General features: G+C 41.2%; 1 protein-coding gene across 3 annotated transcripts in view; it reads right to left on the bottom strand.

The window, feature by feature from the left end:
• LOC309538361 (uncharacterized protein C8orf34 homolog) overlaps positions 1-18,151 on the bottom strand; it is a 97,965-nt gene that overhangs the window by 15,461 nt on the left and 64,353 nt on the right. For all 3 annotated transcript variants that reach the window (XM_082233834.1, XM_082233835.1, XM_082233836.1), the window contains exons 9-11: positions 17,308-17,393; positions 14,224-14,297; positions 1,840-1,960 (exon numbers count right to left, since the gene is read on the bottom strand). In XM_082233834.1, coding sequence (XP_082089960.1) covers positions 1,840-1,960; positions 14,224-14,297; positions 17,308-17,393 — 281 coding nt within the window. The remainder of the gene's footprint in view (positions 1-1,839; positions 1,961-14,223; positions 14,298-17,307; positions 17,394-18,151) is intronic.

Genomic DNA, 18,151 nt, shown 5'->3' with positions numbered 1-18,151 from the left:
CCTTGCCTCCCCATACAACGTGGGCCTGTAGCAGGCTGTGTTTGAAAGCCAGGAGAGCAGCAGCAACAGCAGCACCTCCACTGGCCACTACTGGTTACTAAGGTAATGTCTAAACAGCAGAGTTTTCCACCCTGAATATCTTGATGGGCAGAAGCAGGGGCATAGCTGTCAACCTTCCCTTTTTTGGTGGGAAATTCCCTTATTTCAGAACCGTTTCCCACTGCTTCCAGCTGCTATCCTGGATTGTTAGATATCCCATAGACTGTCCCCGGAACAGGTGAGGCTGCTGATGCCTTATTTTCGAGGCTGCTGATCCCTTATTTTCAAATCTGAAAGTTGACAGCTATGAGCAGGGGGTAAATGGTAGTGGTAGGTGACACAGACATAGGGGAGCAGCATCACTAATTAAACCTCATCCTTATATGGTGAACACTGGGGTGAAGTGACGCTGAGCAATAAAATTGAACGGGCCAACAAAGATGTGTTCAAATAACCCAATAAATCTTGGATGCTTCTAGCTACTAGGCAGCTATCCCCCAGATCTGTGCCCTGCGGAGCACTTGAAGTAATAGTGGGTCCCCACCCTTCTGCCAACTTATATATCCTCCCCTGATGGATTGCGCGCCTGCAACCTGAGACTTCTCCTGCATGGAGGTGTGCCTCCTGCCCACACACTTGGGAGCCCCCCCCCAGTACCAGACATCATGCTATTAACAGATTATTTCAACGTGTGTTTTCGCCCCATGCAAAAAGCACCCATAGCTCAGTGGCAAGAGCTTTGCAAGCAGAATGTCCCAGGTTCAATCCTCAGCATCTCCAGGTAGGGCTGACAAGGACTCCTGCATGAAACCCTGAAGAGCAGCTGCCATTCAAAACTGAGCTAGATGAACCAATGGTCTGACTTGGTATAAGGCAGCTTCTGGTGTTCCTGTCCAAAGTGTTGTGTTTAGAACTGGGATAAAGTCTGACTGTGGAAACTAAGGATGAAGAACTGGGATCAGTTCTCTTCTGGACCTTGGTGATACCGGATAATGGAAGACCATCTTTGAACAAGAAAATTCCACTTGCCCTGTTTCCTTGACAGTCAGAGTTTCTTTCCTTTATGGACCTAATCTTGTGACCCCTTCACTGTGACTATTCTCCATTAGAAGAAGAAGAAGAAGAAGAAGAAGAAGAAGAGGAGGAGGAGGAGGAGGAGTTTGGATTTGATATCCCGCTTTATCACTACCATAAGGAGTTTCAAAGCGGCTAACATTCTCCTTTCCCTTCCTCCCCCACAACAAACACTCTGTGAGGTGAGTGAGGCTGAGAGACTCCAGAGAAGTGTGACTGGCCCAAGGTCACCCAGCAGCTGCATGTGGAGGAGCGGGGAAGCGAACCCGGTTCCCCAGATTACGAGTCTACCGCTCTTAACCACTACACCACACTTGCAGTAATTACTGCAAGACCAAGCACCTAAGGATTATCCTTCAGATTGCAGGTACAATGTGATGGCTTCAGAGGATAATATTTCCTTCATACTTTGAGTTTTCTGGAGCCATTTGGGAAGATTTATACAGTGCTGTTTTAGCAGTAATAACAATAATTCACTAACACTGAATGTTACTGAGCTATGGAAACAAATGTGTAAGGAAGCTGTCCAGATATATTTTGATTATGATCTACAGGCAAGCCTCGATGTCTGTCTTAAAATGAGTATTGTTGACTCAAAGTACCACAGTAACGAAGACTGGGAAAAGAAAAACCACCCCTGTTAACACCTTATTGTTCAATCCATTAAAATCTGTCCTGAAATTTCTTCCCCAAGCAAATGCTAGGGTTTTATGCCACTATACCTACCAGCAAGGTGTTTTTCCATGGTTTGAAGTTCTTTTGCAGCCAATGAATCTTTCAATAGCTTCTGGCTTTGGGAGTCTCCACTGCTGGAACTCATAATGTCTAGATCCCAAACAGGTTGATTCTGGCATGATAAAAAAAAAACCAGGGAAAATGCTAAAATGTTTTTGTATACTTATTAAAAAAGGTAGTTACCAAACATCAAAACGGCACGTTCTTTTCATTACATAATTGAGACAGTCTGGTACTGCTTACCTCTATAGAGACTGGCACAAAATATGGCAGCATACTGGGCCGAAATTTGAAATGGTTTATACTCTCTGTGATCCCACTGACTTCAGTGAGAGTGCATTTAGTTTAAGTCAACATCAACTTGGCCTCAGTATCTATATAATTCATCACCTCTGGGGACAAAACAGCATTTCTAGTGCTGTTGTATCATTGCAACAAAATATAAAAATAAAATATTCCTTTCAGAAGGAACTAGTCGTGATGCCCTTACTGTACTTTGGGAGGACTGTTGGCAACGAAAGCATTTGTGCTGTCATTTGGTTATTGAACACTGCAGTGCTCAGAATTACTTATATTTTTTTGGACGCTAACTTTTAGAAGTTGTTTCATGAGAAACCCTGAAGTAAACTTGGTAGTTTCTTTTTACATTCAGAGAAGCTAACAAAAAACATATGACCAAATGTGGAATACCGTTAAAACAACAAGCATGTAGGTTAATTAAAGTAGAAATTAGCTATCCATTAGAGCACAATTTATTTTATTTATTACATTCATATCTTTCACTCTCTTCAAAGATCTTGAGGAAGTGTACATGGTGTCCCATCCATTTTATTCTCAAAACAATCTTCTATGGTAGTTCTGGCTGAAAAGTGTCTGACCAGCCCCCATGGTCACATGGCCACGTAGAATTTGAACCTTGGTTCACAGATCTGTTAATATATTTTCTGAGTTCCTAAGAAATGTGTTCATAACAAATGAACACGATACCATGAAATTATATGCCTATACATAAACCACAATTTTTTTTCTTATAGAACCCCAAAGCCTTTTGTTTAGCCATAAACACATAAGCTGCTGTGTTTATGCAAAAACATTTAAACTGTGAAGCTCCACGTTAGCACAGGAAAGAAAATCTGGCTGCATTTAAATATCACATCAATCAACTTTATAAAAGCGGCTGGAGATTATATCTGGTGTATTTCCTTACTAATGCAGAATTTGGAATGAGAGTGTTCCAACTAACTTTGAGGTCCAGTGCCGAGGGCCTTCTGGCGGTTCCCTTACTGCGAGAAGCTAAGTTACAGGGAACCAGACAGAGGGCCTTCTTGGTAGTGGCACCCGCCCTGTGGAACGCCCTCCCACCAGAGGTCAAAGATAAAAACAACTACCAGAGTTTTAGAAGACATCTGAAGGCAGCCCTGTTTAGGGAAGCTTTTATTGCTTGACAGACTATTGTGCAGTGGTACCCCTGCTTAAGTACTTAATTCGTTCCGGAGGTCCGTACTTAACCTGAAATCATTCTTAACCTGAAGCAGCACTTTAGCTAATGGGGCCTCCTGCTGCTGCCACGCCGCCGGAGCACGATTTCTGTTCTCATCCTGAAGCAAAGTTCTTAACCTGAAGCACTATTTCTGGGTTAGCGGAGTCTGTAACGTGAAGCACATGTAACCTGAAGCGTATGTAATGCGAGGTACCACTGTATTTTAATATTTTGTTGGAAGCCGCCCAGAGTGGCTTGGGAAACCCAGCCAGATGGGCAGGGTATAAATATATTATTATTATTATTATTATTATTATTATTATTATTCCTACAGCAGAATAGGTTTAATTTTGAAAAGCTCTATTTTTGTCCCATTTAGCATTCAGTCTCAAATCATGAAATCATGTAAACAGAAAAGCTAAAAACATACCCACACATGTACAACCCTGTGTGTTTCATATACTTTGTTAGACTCTTGTATCTGCAAACACATGTTGTCATTACAATTTCAGATGCTTAACTAGGTCAACTGACATCTGGTGAGGGAAAGTGTTCCCTAAGATGAAGTGGGGCACATATCTGGGTCCATCGACATGTCTGAAAGCGGTGCCATCTTTACTCCCAACCAATTGGCTTGGTACAGGAAACTAGTAAGACATTGGTTTCTGTCCGATAATTTTGTGTGTCAGCATCCAAACCTACAACCAAGGAGTACATTATCCTTTTCAAGTGTTTTGCTAGCAGCAGCGGCTCACAAGGGGTCAGTGGCATTATCCTGGCAGCACTGCACTCATTGGCCTAGCAGCAGTGGTTCATGAGGAGGCAGCAGCAGTGGCATCTTCACCCTACCAGCCACCCCTGGATCCATTCTGCTGTAAGGCAATATCCTGACCAGGCAGGCATCTCACAGGTACAGCCTATTTCTTTGTTGCTATTCTCCTCTGGAAGCTGTGTCCCCATGGGGACCAAAGAACATTTAGTGGCCCTAGTGTTCCTTCTTACTGCTTCCCACCATGAATGAAAGGGCCCCTTCCTGCAAAGGCTACACTCTGCCCAAACAGTGAGCAAATGTCTATCACCCCTCTTTTAAGATGGGGCACTGCAGAACTTTCCAGATTCTGTTCCTTGTGGCACCCTCTCAGCGCTTGCCCAACTAGAACAAATAGCCAAGTGACATCTCAAACCTAAAAGTGTGAGCGAAGGTAGCGGCTGCAGCTTCCCTCAAACCCCTGAAGGTTAGGAACTGGCTTTGGGCAGAGAGGTAAGAAGCAGATGCACAAGTGGCATGTGTATCTGCTTTTCACACCTGCTGTGCAATATCCAAGGTGGAACTCACACACAATCCCGGCAGTCAGATATGGAAATCATAAGTGCATCTGCTACTGATGCACGTCTGCATTACATCAGAAACGCAACAGATACACAAGTCACTCATGGATTCAGGGGCGAAGCAAGGTGGGTGCAACCCGCAAAAGCTCCCTCAACTCTGGACCCAAACCCTGGAATCCTCAAAAAACCTCAACAACTTTGGCCAACCCTCCCATAAAAACAACTCAACAACTTTGGTCCAACAACTCCTGGCAATGACAATGGGTAGATCACAGGCAGCCTTTTTATACTGTGGGTAGATCGCAGTCGCTTGGGAGTCCAACTAGATTTCAATGGGGGAGCGGGGTTGACAAGAAATTTTCCACTCCGGGTACCACCTGACCTTGCTACGCCACTGCATGGATCTGCTTCTTGCAAATGACTGCAGTCTCTCTAAAGACTGGTTTAGAAAGCTATGCAGCAGCCTAGGACTTTGTGAAGTTCTGTCACTCCTTCTAGCTTCTAAGCCTATCTGCTCACCCTCTGAGTTGTCAGTGCAGCTAGAAACACTGGTTGTGAGCATAAAAGGCTTCTTTAACTTTCCTTCCCTGCATTATAGCAGTTTCCTCCACAGATCAGGTAGACTAGGCAGAGCACAATCATTAGTAGGTGCCAGACCACTTAAAAACTGACTCCACAGTGACATCGGGTGGTCAGACTGAGGCTCTCCAGCCTCTGCTGATAATAACGTTGAAGCCAATGAATAAATAATACACTAAATGGCTTGGAGAAACGGTACTGATGGTAGTCAGTTAGGTTTCCTTCCTCTGAAATATTGTCCCGTCTGCAAATGGTGAAATTCCAGAGATGGGAACATGTCAAACAAACTTCTTGGGGAATCAATCAATGAAGAGATACTAGTTCTTGAAAGATTTCAACGAATATGTGATACACTTAAGACACACGTGATAGCTCTATGTTACTGCCTTATGTATATATGTATATATGTGTACTCTGTGAAACGAACACATGTTTCTGCTTCCTACCTCATAAATATGGCCTGTAATACCATAGCTGATAAGATTATTCAAGCTTGTCATTAGTTTTCTGAATGCTTGGGCATGACTGATGACATTTAGCACAGCACACAGCTACAGGAAAACGGTAGCAGTTATTTGTCTGCTTTCTCAATAAAGTTTTGATGTTTGAAAAAACAAAACCTTTAATGGCGGACAAGACCATCAATGGCTACTAGCCATAATGTCTATGTAAGCATTAACCCTACGGTCTTCCTACCTGAGCTTTACCTAGTGCCCCTAATCCACAAATCCTCCCCAGTAGGGGAGACAACAAATATGTCAACAGACTTCCCAGCTGCCATATAAGCTTCAAGCATGACTCTTGATCTTGCTGCCATAAATGCACATTGAACAGAAACACTTATGAGTTCTGTTTGGGTAGCCAGTTGTGGTTATTGCATTCTTCCCTGACAAGGCGAGTATACAGGGCAGAGTCAAAATGGCACTTATTCTCATATTATGCATGGTTTTTCTTGGTGCAAAGATCATCACATTTATTTTCTTGAATTAAAGGCCATAGCCCCACATAGCTCTAATTGATCACTACAGCCCTGCTGCTTTCCAGAGACTCTGACACCAAAACCAACAATTGGCAGATGAACTAAGAGAAACAAAACGTAGCTGGGCGTACAGGCAAACTCAGAATCACAGAATTGTATAGCTGGGAGGGAGCCTGAGGGCCACCTTCTTCCACGATGTCTTGTACTTGCCATACACCTCAGAATTTTGGAAATCTTTCCCACGAAGTGTGCTTTAATTATACTGAGATGCTACATCAGGTATTCTGGAAATCTGTGGGAAGTTTAATATGTTGGGAAGCTTTCCAGCTCTGGCTCCTGCTGCCAGATAAGCCTGCGAACTTGGAAATGGATGGGCAGCAGGTCTAAGCAAGCACTGGCTGAGGGCCTCCTCTCACTGCGAGAAGCAAAGTTACAGGGAACCAGGCAGAGGGCCTTCTCGGTAGTGGCTCCTGCCCTGTGGAACGCCCTCCCATCAGATGTCAAAGGAATAAATAACTATCTGACGTTTAGAAGACATCTGAAGGCAGCCCTGTTTAGGGAAGTTTTTAAATGACTGATGTTTTAATGTATTTTTAATCTGCTGTTGGAAGCCGCCCAGATGAGCAAGGTATAAATAATAAATTACTGTATTTTTCGCTCTATAAGACGCACCTAGTTTTTGGAGGAGGAAAGTAAGAAAAAAAATATTCTGAATCTCAGAAGCCAGAACAAGAGGGATCACTGCGCAGCGAAAGCAGCGATCCCTCTTGCTGTTCTGGCTTCTGGGATAGCATTCCCTCCATAAGACGCACACACATTTCCCCTTACTTTTTAGGAGGGAAAAGGTGAGTCTTACAGAGCAAAAAATACAGTATTATCATCATCATGTGTGGACTCTGCCAAGCTGCTCAGGCCCTGGGCATTTCTGACCTTGCTTATATTGTGTTTTCAAAGAGTCCTTTCTCACTTGTTTATAATTCTCTTGGATATTATTGCTATTATTTGCTTTAGTTAGTGAAGCAACATATAGGCCAACCTATACGCGGCACCATATCAACAAAATACCCCAAGATGTGGTGGTGAGATTTTATACTACTTACCTAGAAATTCTGTTTGCTGTGGTGTTTTTATTTTCTTTTAAAATGTTAATAAAATTCCAATATATAAATCTAGGGCACTTTCTTTCTTAATATTTGAACTAGAGCAGCATGGCCCTACAGCTTTAAGGTGGTTTTTGTATCTCAGGCAATGACTTAGTCAAACACAGTTAATATTAAACTCAAGTACACATTGGCAGTTCTTTTTTAATTGTGACCTTGATATTACTGGCATTTTTATTTCATTGTAATGACCTTTGGCTATACACAATAAAACTGTGACTGGCTGAATCATGACAATTTTCAGACAAAGGAAATTATTAAAGCGTTCTTGTTCATGTTACTTTTGGAACTGGATTTCGGCTACTCTTACCTAAGATTGAACTGAGGCAAGGCCCCAGATATCGCAGCAGTGGAAAACTGTTCTCAAGCAATATATCTAAGATGTATCTGCCAGCAGCTGAGGTCAGCCACATGTCAGTTTAAAAGTTTCCCCCCATGTCTTCATTATTTTTTTCACTTACATTATATTTATTTTTGTCTTTACTCAAGTTACTACAGATAAATTCTTCCTGGCATGAACATTAACAGAAAGAAAAGACCCAAATTCAATCATTACTTATCTGGTTCTTTACATTTTTGGAAAATACTGTAAGAGTGTAGGAAAAAGGAAACATGCCTGAATATCAGCGTATTCAGAAACAAGGTCAACCATCACTTGTGTCTAGTTTCAGCACTGCATCTGACCAGACACAAGTGATTTTTTGCTCTCCCATTTAGGAAATATACAAAACTGAAACACATTAAAACTATGACAAATCTCAGGGCCAAAATTTGCATGACTGATGAGGTTTCTTCAAAGGTGTGCTCAATTAAACAGCACAAGAGATTTCAGTTTTAGTATACCCAAAAGCAAATTGAATGATACTGGTTTTGTTCACTAAAGTAGGTTGTTCCTCAATCAATACATTTCCTTTTATTTTAATGGCTCTTTATTGTAACAAATGCTAGCTATAGCTGAGTTGACTAGTCCTTATTCCCCCAGGACCATAACATAAACTTGGATCTGCCAAGTTGGGGAATCTAATGGAGTTGTTCTGGCTTACAAAGTTGTGTTCCCACTAATCTATGCCCCATTGGCTTCATCTGGTTTTCTAGAACTGGAGTTTTGTCACTCAGTACTTCTACACCAGAAAGCAACTTCTAGTTCAAGAATAGTCAACTAGGTTCTTTTAACAGTTACTATATCCTAAAGAAAAACCTGATCACTGGGCTAGTCACTCTTTTAAATAGTGACGTTGCACTCATCTTTTCTGAGTGATTGTTAATCTTGAAGGCTTAACCTGCTTTCTGGAAACAGAGGTGTTCTACAGCAAGAGGCTGCAGAAAATTCATGGAAGGGCCTAAGCTCTGTTTCTTCATTTTTCCTGTAGTTATATTTTATGTAATTTAACTACTGTACATAAAAGCTAATGCAAACCATTGATGGTGCACAGACCGGCATTAACACAGTAGAATCCTGTGAGATTATGGAGGAGCTAGTCTGCTTGCTCCAGCTCACACTGAAACAATAAACTATGGTTTATTGCTGCAGGAATGAGATTCACATGCCTAGACTGCTAACATAAGGTTAGCAATGCCAGCTGGGACAATTGAGAAGGCTGACTAGACACACAGAACTAGATTCAGCACTAATCCTTTGGGGGCAGGACTATCAAAACTATTAGCAACAGCCATCTGTTAGGTGTTGCACACATGGTTCCAAATCAAGTACCACAAGTCACTGCATAGATACTGAGTTCTAGAATGTGAAAACAGCACCATTTGGAGACAGATATTCCAACGTTTTTGCAGCGTAGTGCTTTTTATATGAGAACAAATAACACATTCTGCACTTTCTGGGGATGATTTTATTCTTAGAACTTCTCTCCCGATGACATTTTAGAGGTGCATAAGCATGCTTTTCATTTCTCAGACAAGGCTAATGTGAAGCTTGCAATGACCAATGTCAGGCTGAAAATAACAATTCAGGAAAACAACTAAAAAAGGAGCCAAGATGAAATGTATTTCAGTGATACTGACGCCAGTAAAATCTGGAGATTGCTATTTAGTAATCAGCTCCTGTCAAAATTACATACAAATTAATTTGGCTGAACTTTTTATTTTTCCAGTTTCAGTTTCAACTTTATGAAATGATTCAATGTCAAAAAAAGAATGGACAAAAAGCAGTTGAACAATCTTCATCTTCTCAAGATGAAATGGAAATATTTGTCACAGACTTCAGAACATGGTTAAACATTTCCGTGTTCCTGTGAATCTGTCTCTCTCATTAATCCTGCCTGAGGAGGATATAAGAAGACTGATAACTTTCCAAGCAACTAATGAAATACTCTGCATGCAGGGTAATTCACGTCATTCATTTTCCTCCTAGAGTTCACCAACTGTTCAATCTTTTTGCTCCATGAGCTTTTTTCAGGCACATGTTGCAAACGAGTCAACCTTTTTCATGTAATCTAAAAATAATAATCCTCCTCAGAGCTTTGTTGCAATATTGACAGCTATTTTTAATCCCTATGTCCAACATTAAGGTCCGTTCTACTTGAAATGCCATGTAATTGAAATTACAAGCTTTCTGCTCTGTATAGCAGGCAGCATGCCAGCACATTTTTACGCCAAAATCATACTGAGCTAGTCCTTCCCAAACCATGATTCATGCTGATGCGGACAGGAAAAACCTACACAAATGGCTGCATGTAGTAAGACAGACAGAAGCAATGCTTTTTTTTTTTTTTAAGAATTGGTAATTCTGAGATTGAAAATCTTACGTTATTGCTGAAGATAGCAAAGGTTCAAATACAGTGCTGATTTTCATAAAGAGTGGCCCTTTTACTAATAGTGTTATAAACATTTAAGATGTTGTTGTTTAGTCGTTTAGTCGTGTCCGACTCTTCGTGACCCCATGGACCAGAGCACGCCAGGCACTTCTGTCCTCCACTGCCTCCCGCAGTTTGATCAAACTCATGCTAGTAGCTTCAAGAACACCATCCAACCATCTCATTCTCTGTCGTCCCCTTCTCCTTGTGCCCTCCATCTTTCCCAACATCAGGGTCTTTTCCAGGGAGTCTTCTCTTCTCATGAGGTGGCCAAAGTATTGGAGCCTCAGCTTCACAATCTGTCCTTCCAGTGAGCACTCAGGGCTGATTTCCTTCAGAATGGAGAGGTTTGATCTTCTTGCAGTCCATGGGACTCTCAATAGTCTCCTCCAGCACCATAATTCAAAAGCATCAATTCTTCGGCGATCAGCCTTCTTTATGGTCCAGCTCTCACTTCCATACATCACTACTGGGAAAACCATGGCTTTTACTATACGGACCTTTGTTGGCAAGGTGATGTCTCTGCTTTTTAAGATGTTTTCTAGGTTTGCCATCGCCTTTCTCCCAAGGAGCAGGAGAAAGGCGATGGCAAACCTAGAAAACATCTTAAAAAAAGCAGAGACATCACCTTGCCAACAAAGGTCCGTATTTAAACATTTAAGATAGAAAGTTACATATACACTCGCTATTTGGTAAAGAAACAAAGGCCAGGAATCTAAATAAGAAGTCTTCAGGTCTGTAGTTTTTTTGGGTTGCCTTAGAGGCATCAGCAAAGCCAATGAACACTTATCATAGCTTCCTTTGCAAATCCTCATGACACAAAGGCAAATTATATGGTAGAATCATCTAAAAAGATGTATGTGGTAAATGGTCTGCTTTGGTGAAAGACATTTTGGTGAAACGTAATTATTTGCTCTTTATTTCCCATTGCAAATAGTCACTACATTTCCAATTAGCACCACTTCTCTGATTGTCCTATTCTCTGCCCTCTCCAAAGCCACAAAGAACACAACCGGTTTTCATCTCCCCTCATCCTAAATCTTCATTTTTCCTCAGCTGAGTTTCAAGCAGGCATGATATTCAAAACAATGGAAACTTTAGGAAAAAGAAAAACTATCAAGAGATAAATTGATATTGAATTGCTTTGTAATGACAGGAAAACACATTATATGTTGTCTTGTAGATGCCACTAGCCTATTTGAAAACCCAGGATGACCCCTTCAACTCTTGACTTCCAGAATTTACAGGATCATTGCACTGCTGAAATCAGCACTTGGCTGAGACTGTACTCTGTGTTCTTTCCAGATGTGAATGTCTGCGGCTGAAGAAATATGAAAGGCTAGAACATAAAAATTTTATCCCAAGATGCTGGGGGGGGGGGACGTATTGGTTTGATGTTTTGGAGAAGGTTTTAAAGTAGGTTACTTCACAGATAACCTCCTTATTCATACATTAGCCACCTAAGCTAAAAGCAGATATAGAAAACAAAAGCGCATGCATCAAATTACAAATAAAACATAAAAAATAGTACAACTGGTAAACTTAAGGACAATGAGCTATTTATGTGCCAACAAGGAAAAGACAGTGAAGATAAAATTCTTTGTATGTATAAAGGAAGGAACAGTGCTATCCGGAAAAAGAAATAATAATGGAACTTTGAAACTGTGGGCCAAAACAGACAAATCATGGGAGTTTCATAAATTGGATATCCCAACACTTACATTTCATTTCAGAGGTCCCTAGGAGCATCCCTTAACCAGACTGGAGATGCAGCACTGGAAGAAGGGAGAATATAATTTCTCTACCTATGTCAGGGGTGTCAAACTCAAATTCATCGGTGGCCGCATCAGCAGTTTGGTCACCCTCAAAGGGCCGGTTGTATCTGTAGGACTATGTGTCCACTCTTTATTATCATAAATTATTGTCACTGCATTCAATTATTACTGTTTTTTGTAATAATGTAAGTAATAACTAGCTCTGAAAGCAGAAACATAGTCAGAATAATGACAAGTAGATATTCAAATGTACAATTATTGTACAATTTATCCTCTAGTATAAATTGTAGAGGATCCTCAACAGGGTCCCTTCCAACTCTACAATACTGTACTATAATTCTAGGTGAAAGGAGCCAAAAGGGCAAAATCGCTTTCCAAAGGTGTCTTTCCACGTGAGAAAAGATTTAAAGTGAGGCAGGAAATAGTTAAGCAGGGAGATGTGGAGAGGTGGGAGAGGGCGGAGAAAGAGAGTGGGGGGGGGGAGTCGCCCTGTTAATTTGTTCGCAACTTCAAAAACACAGCCCATTACTTAAGAAAAGAAACCCATGAGGTTTTTTTAGGTTACGTATGCCAAACCGGTTGAGCTTTTTTAAGGGAGGGTTGCTGTGCCTGGAAGAGCGGAACAGGGGTGAGGACGAACCCGGGCACCGCAAAATCAGCCAAGGGAGTGCGAACGCAGCAACGAAAAGCAGACCGCCAGGGTCCTAGCACCTCCACAACGGTCAGATACATGGAGATTCTTTTTATAGAAAAATAAATTCTCTGGCTTGTAAGCTGCCGCGCATGCGCTGAAGAGGCGGCTTTCTTGTGTCAAAAAAACCCACAAGAATAAAAGGTGAAGGCTGGCAGCCGCCGCCGGCTACAAGGGCCACATGACGAGGTCTGGCGGGTCGGATTCGGCCCGCGGGCCTTGTGTTTGACACCCATGACCTATGTCATTTCTCTGCTCTGAATTGGCACCTAACAGCAGAAGATACAGAGATTTCCACAGTTTGACTAATAGTAATGGGGTGGGTGATTTAGATCAGGGAAATGACATATGGCAGGGAAAGGGTTTCTGTTTGCCGCTCCCATTTAATTTGAGAATTCTCCCATGGCTGCTTGTTGAACCGAAAACAGTGGGAATCTGATCATAGTTCTCCTGCATCTCATCTATTTTGGTCTGGTAACGAAAAATTGAAAACATAAACTTAAGTAACAATGTGAGTTGGGCAGAAGAATAGGAGTTAGAAGTAAATTAAGAGTTATGAACCAAAAGCCTTGGAGATTATTTATTTAATTGGAGCATTTTTACCCTGCTCTTCATCCAAAATGGCTCTCAGCACAGCTTATTAAAATCAGGAGTGAGGCATATCGTATATATTCCACAAGTGACAAATGCCCCATTTTCTTTTTAACCGATGCGGAACAATATGCTTTGGACTCAAATTTTGCACTGCATTGCAAAATAACCTTGACTGAAGTAGCATCGTTCATGGATAAAAGTTCGCAAGCGCTTAAACTGTTCCGTGATGTTAACAAGTGTGAGGAGGTTATGCTGTTATATAAACTCATTTTAAGAAATGAATGTCAGTACATTTATTTGATTTAGTTTCTGAAAATCAAGGGAGGCTGAAATGAGTACAAGATGTGCCATTAAGACTTGCTTTCTTGGTTGTAATAAAACACCTTATGAAAAACAGTACCTATTTTGGTGGAGAACAAGCCACTGCACACCCTTGCACAAGCCAACAAAAATAGATTATACGATTTAGTTTGACAGAGAACACTATCATAGCTATACTTACATCACAATATAGTATTAAAAATATAGCATATGATCCAGCCAGTTCAGAATTTTTAAGGTGGATTCATTTCAGTTGCAAAGCAGATGCCTAACACACCTCCTATTACAGGTTTTTAAAGTGCTCACCTTTGTCTTGATTCTGCCAATATATCTTTAAAATTACATATTAAAAATTAACTTTAAAAATCCTAAGCTCTTGCAAAACTGGAAGTACATGTTTATACATAAACACTGACAGTTATACATGCTGAATATTCTGATTGACTCTGAAAACTTGAACCGACTAATTGGTTAAATGTGATTCATATTCTAGTCCAGCGCTCAGGGAATGTGATACGCAAAACCTCCAGTATTCCCTTCAGTTTCATGCCAAATGTATTCAAGTTAATCTAGAAAAACTGAGGGTTTGTTTGTATTTATTTACAGAATTTGTGTTCATAAAACTGAAGACAGCATATATACGGTCCTTATTCTTACCTGCTCTGCTGCTTGGAGTACATTCTCCAATTCATCACTGCTTTCCATTGAAATTTCTGCTCCAGGCACTGATGCTGTTTTAAAAGATGGGGGGGGGGACAATAAAGAATAATGAACAACATTTTTTATTATTGTGCCCTTCCCGCACACCAACTGCAGCTGTGGAGATGAGATCAGAAGCATCTGCTTCTGGGTTTAAACTAATCATAGCTCCCCATTACGTTTGAACTCAGGGTAGTGTGGCTAGTTTATGTTTAGTGAAAAGACCAGTATCGTACATTATGGTTTGAAGCTAGCTTGTTTCAATCAACTGAAGCTAAGCCAACCACATTGATTCCAAGTGCTGATATCACAAGGAACTCTGGTTTGTTTAATACTGGAAATGAAAGGTCCGATCTCCCTTTTGCAGCCATGCCAGGAGAGGGGAGGAAAGAGTACACAAAATAAAGAGTATCCTATTGTAATAAACCTCAGCACCAGCTGATCTAGGCTTGGCATGGCTTAGTTAAAACTGGGTTGCCAAAGAAGTCTCCTCTGATAATGAAAGCTTCTTTAAATAACTTCATAGCCGTGTAAGTGATTTCTTGACTTCTCATCTAAGAAACAATTTACAGTAGCATTGAAGGTGGCAGCAGGGCACCAGCAGTGCCATCCCAATGGCCACAATGCATTGACCCAGACAGAGAAGGGATGGGGAGGGAGCTCTGAGTTGTTGGTAGCATCATCCTCGTTCTGGCAAATGCAGCTCTGCTGCTGAATATTTGGGCAAATACCATTGATTTGTGTCAGTTGACCCAGAATCTGCATTTGCTAACCTTTGCGTATATTTGTAACTTGCATGAACCAATCATTCATTGCTCAACATGGAAAAGTGGCAAATTTCCAATAAAATATCAGACGACAGAACAGCGTTGTGAATGCAAGGTTTACTACAATATGGAAGACATTAGGGCTTCAAAACTTTTTAAAGGATGTGATAAACACTTATCCCACCACATCACAGTGAGCATAGTGTTCATTCATAATGAAAAAAGGTTGTGGGAAAGTCATTTTACAGACCTTTCTGTATCACGCATAGTTATTTTAACACAGCCTATATATTGCCATCCATGCATTGCCTTATTAACTGGGGCCAGTTTGCTTTGTTTTGCCACACGATGAGCAACTAGCTTTGCTCAGGAGTGATAACACTGTTAATCCAGAAATAATTGCTATTGTCAGAAAATACTGTTGTACTGACTTATGTTCTGATGAAGCAATTATTATCTATGAGCAGCAGACTGAAACCATGGAATCCAGAACTAATGATTATGCAAGTATTTATATATATCTACATATAATTTTAATCAAAAAAACTGACCCACTGGCTGTGTTTTACATTAAACACGTGGACCAACAAATGTTTGCAATAACTAGCATTAACTATTGGCATAATATATTATGCAGATATATATTGCAAGTCATAGTTCACATGGTAATATACTGGACCACAAAATTTGTTGACTGGACGCAACATTAATTTTAATGTTAAATTACGAAAGGTGAAACAACACCTTGAATATTCATATTACCTGACACAGAGTCTGTATCATGGCCATTACATCCTGGTCCAGTGTTACTCCAAGTTCGACTCTGATTCAGATTATCAAAAAGTCACTTAACTCTGTACCCCTTTCTATACCATCTGGGCCTGAGGAAGTCTTCCCCCATCATCCGAAGACTCCCCTGTAACTTCTCCTGTTCCATAGCTATCTAGGAAAATGTGACCTCAGAATAAGTTAGAGGCTTTCTAAGGATTGCATGACAGCTCTGCTAGCGGAGAGGAGGCACTGGAAGGGAAAGCCTCACGAGCCTTCTTAAGTTTCCGGATAACCCTGATCCTTTGCTGAGGAAACATCACCATAATGGTTTTTGTTATTGTTACTAATAATAATAATTCCCTGCCATTCACCAGCAGGTCCCAGGGCAGGTTACAACAATTTAAAATTCTGTATGAAGAACATTTAAAACAATTAAAGTAACAGGAATATTGTGAATCCTGGAAACACACGTCTCAGTGTCAGGGCAACACATATCTCAGGGTAAAGAGATGCATCCTCAGTGTTTACTAAAAGCTGCTTAGTGAGTAGCACCTTTGTGGGGAGAGAATTCCATAGCTTATGAGTTATGGGCAGCTCCATGTACAGCTCATTGCAACAATCCAATCTGGGATTACCAGAGGATGGAGTACTGTGGTCAAGTCATCTCTGCCCAAGAGGAGACGTATCTGAACAGCTCCAGTTGAAACTGGAAAGAGGCAGGCCTATTCTTCCAAACCTTAGTCAGTAGGGTTCACTGGGAGCTGCCCAGGGTCCCGCCTTGCCTTTGCCCAGGCCAGCACTTCCCCCACAAGCCCCCAGAATACCAGTTTAAATGTTCTAAACTTCATGAAACTCCCATCCCCCATAACACTCATTTAGTTGTGAGCTCTATAGGGATATTCCTTACACTGAATCAGATCAGCAGCTATCAGGATTTCAGATAAGGTTCTTTCCCAATCCTACCTGGAGAGGCTAGAGGCTGAAGCTGGAACTTTTGCATGCAAAGCAGATGGTCTGCTCCTACTGAGCTTCGGCACTTCCCAGTTCTGGATTTTTAGCTAATTCATAAAGAACAAACTGCCACAGGAGAGGTATTTTGAGTGTAATCACATTGTGCCTGCTAACCAAGTTATACATCATTATCCAAACAGCAGAGATAAGCACTTTAATTCTGCAAAGCCTCAGCATTGTGCTGTTGTCTTCAAAAAGCAGAGTTGCATCAGCGTTTTCCACACAGTGTTAAGTCTAATCTCCAACAGGGAGTGGAGTGTGAAGAGTAGTGAGAGCAAAGAAAACAAACTTAAATAGTAAGGAACAGGGTCTGATCAGCTAAATTTCTTTCCACACATTACTGTAATTTGGTAACTGAAAAAGGAATTTACCTCCCACCAAAAGTGGTCTTAAAAAGTTTCCCAGCAGATATTCTTGAATGTGTTTTTATCAGTATGTATTGAGTCGTTCAGATTATTCCATGCGAGGTAGCATAGCTCTTTCAAGAACTTACCGACAGATTGTGGCACTTCTTGCTCAAGAGTCTGAGACGCAACAGATACATCCTCTGTTCTTTCTGCCAAGTTATCTCCTTGCAGTCTAGGATGATTGAAATGGAAACAATTTTGAAGTTATATGGAACATTCCACTGATTAATGCACAAGACAACTGGACAGCTGCCAGCTTGCACTGCTAAGCACCACTAGGAGGCTGATGCCCTTACAAAAGTGTTGAAAGATCCTGGGCTGGAGGCTGCTGGCTGATAATTTAGTGCCTTACACAGCTGCTAATGGTGCCCAACATGGGCTGTTGACTCTTTGGCTTGTATCTGCAGTGGATACTATTATTTCATTTATTAAATTTATATACCACCCTTCATCCAAGGATCTGAGGTATGAACTGGACCTGTATGCAGCTGGGGCAGCACTCTCCATACCTCCAGTAAGGGCTCTGGGTCCTCTTTCTCTCACACAGGTGCTCTGTAGTGGAAGCTAGTAGCCACACAGTGAAACCTCTCAAAAGCCACCATTGAGTCTATACCTTGCCATGTAATTCATTGAAAACATTAGTTGTACAAAGTATATCTTTTAAAACATTAATTAATATTCCTATCAAAAATACGTATTTGATACTAGCTAGCAATTTCTTTCTAAGGACTTTGGGAGGGTTTTTTGTTTTGTTTTTGATAAGTGATAACTTATCAAAACTGCTCCATCAACAGCTGCTATGGAAATGGCTGGTGTGACTGAGCTCCATTCACAGTCCACCAGGGGTTAGCAGTGGGATGACAGCTTTGTTTGGGAGCTGGGCGAGAGGCTCTGCCTCTTACCAAAGCTGGCCCAAGTATACCAACCACT

This window comes from Podarcis vaucheri (assembly GCF_965113315.1).
Source record: "Podarcis vaucheri genome assembly, chromosome: 8".
In the NCBI taxonomy this organism is placed as follows: Eukaryota; Metazoa; Chordata; class Lepidosauria; order Squamata; family Lacertidae; genus Podarcis; species Podarcis vaucheri.
The sequence above is the reverse complement of the archived record's forward strand: the minus strand, read 5'-3'. Positions and strand labels throughout refer to the sequence as shown.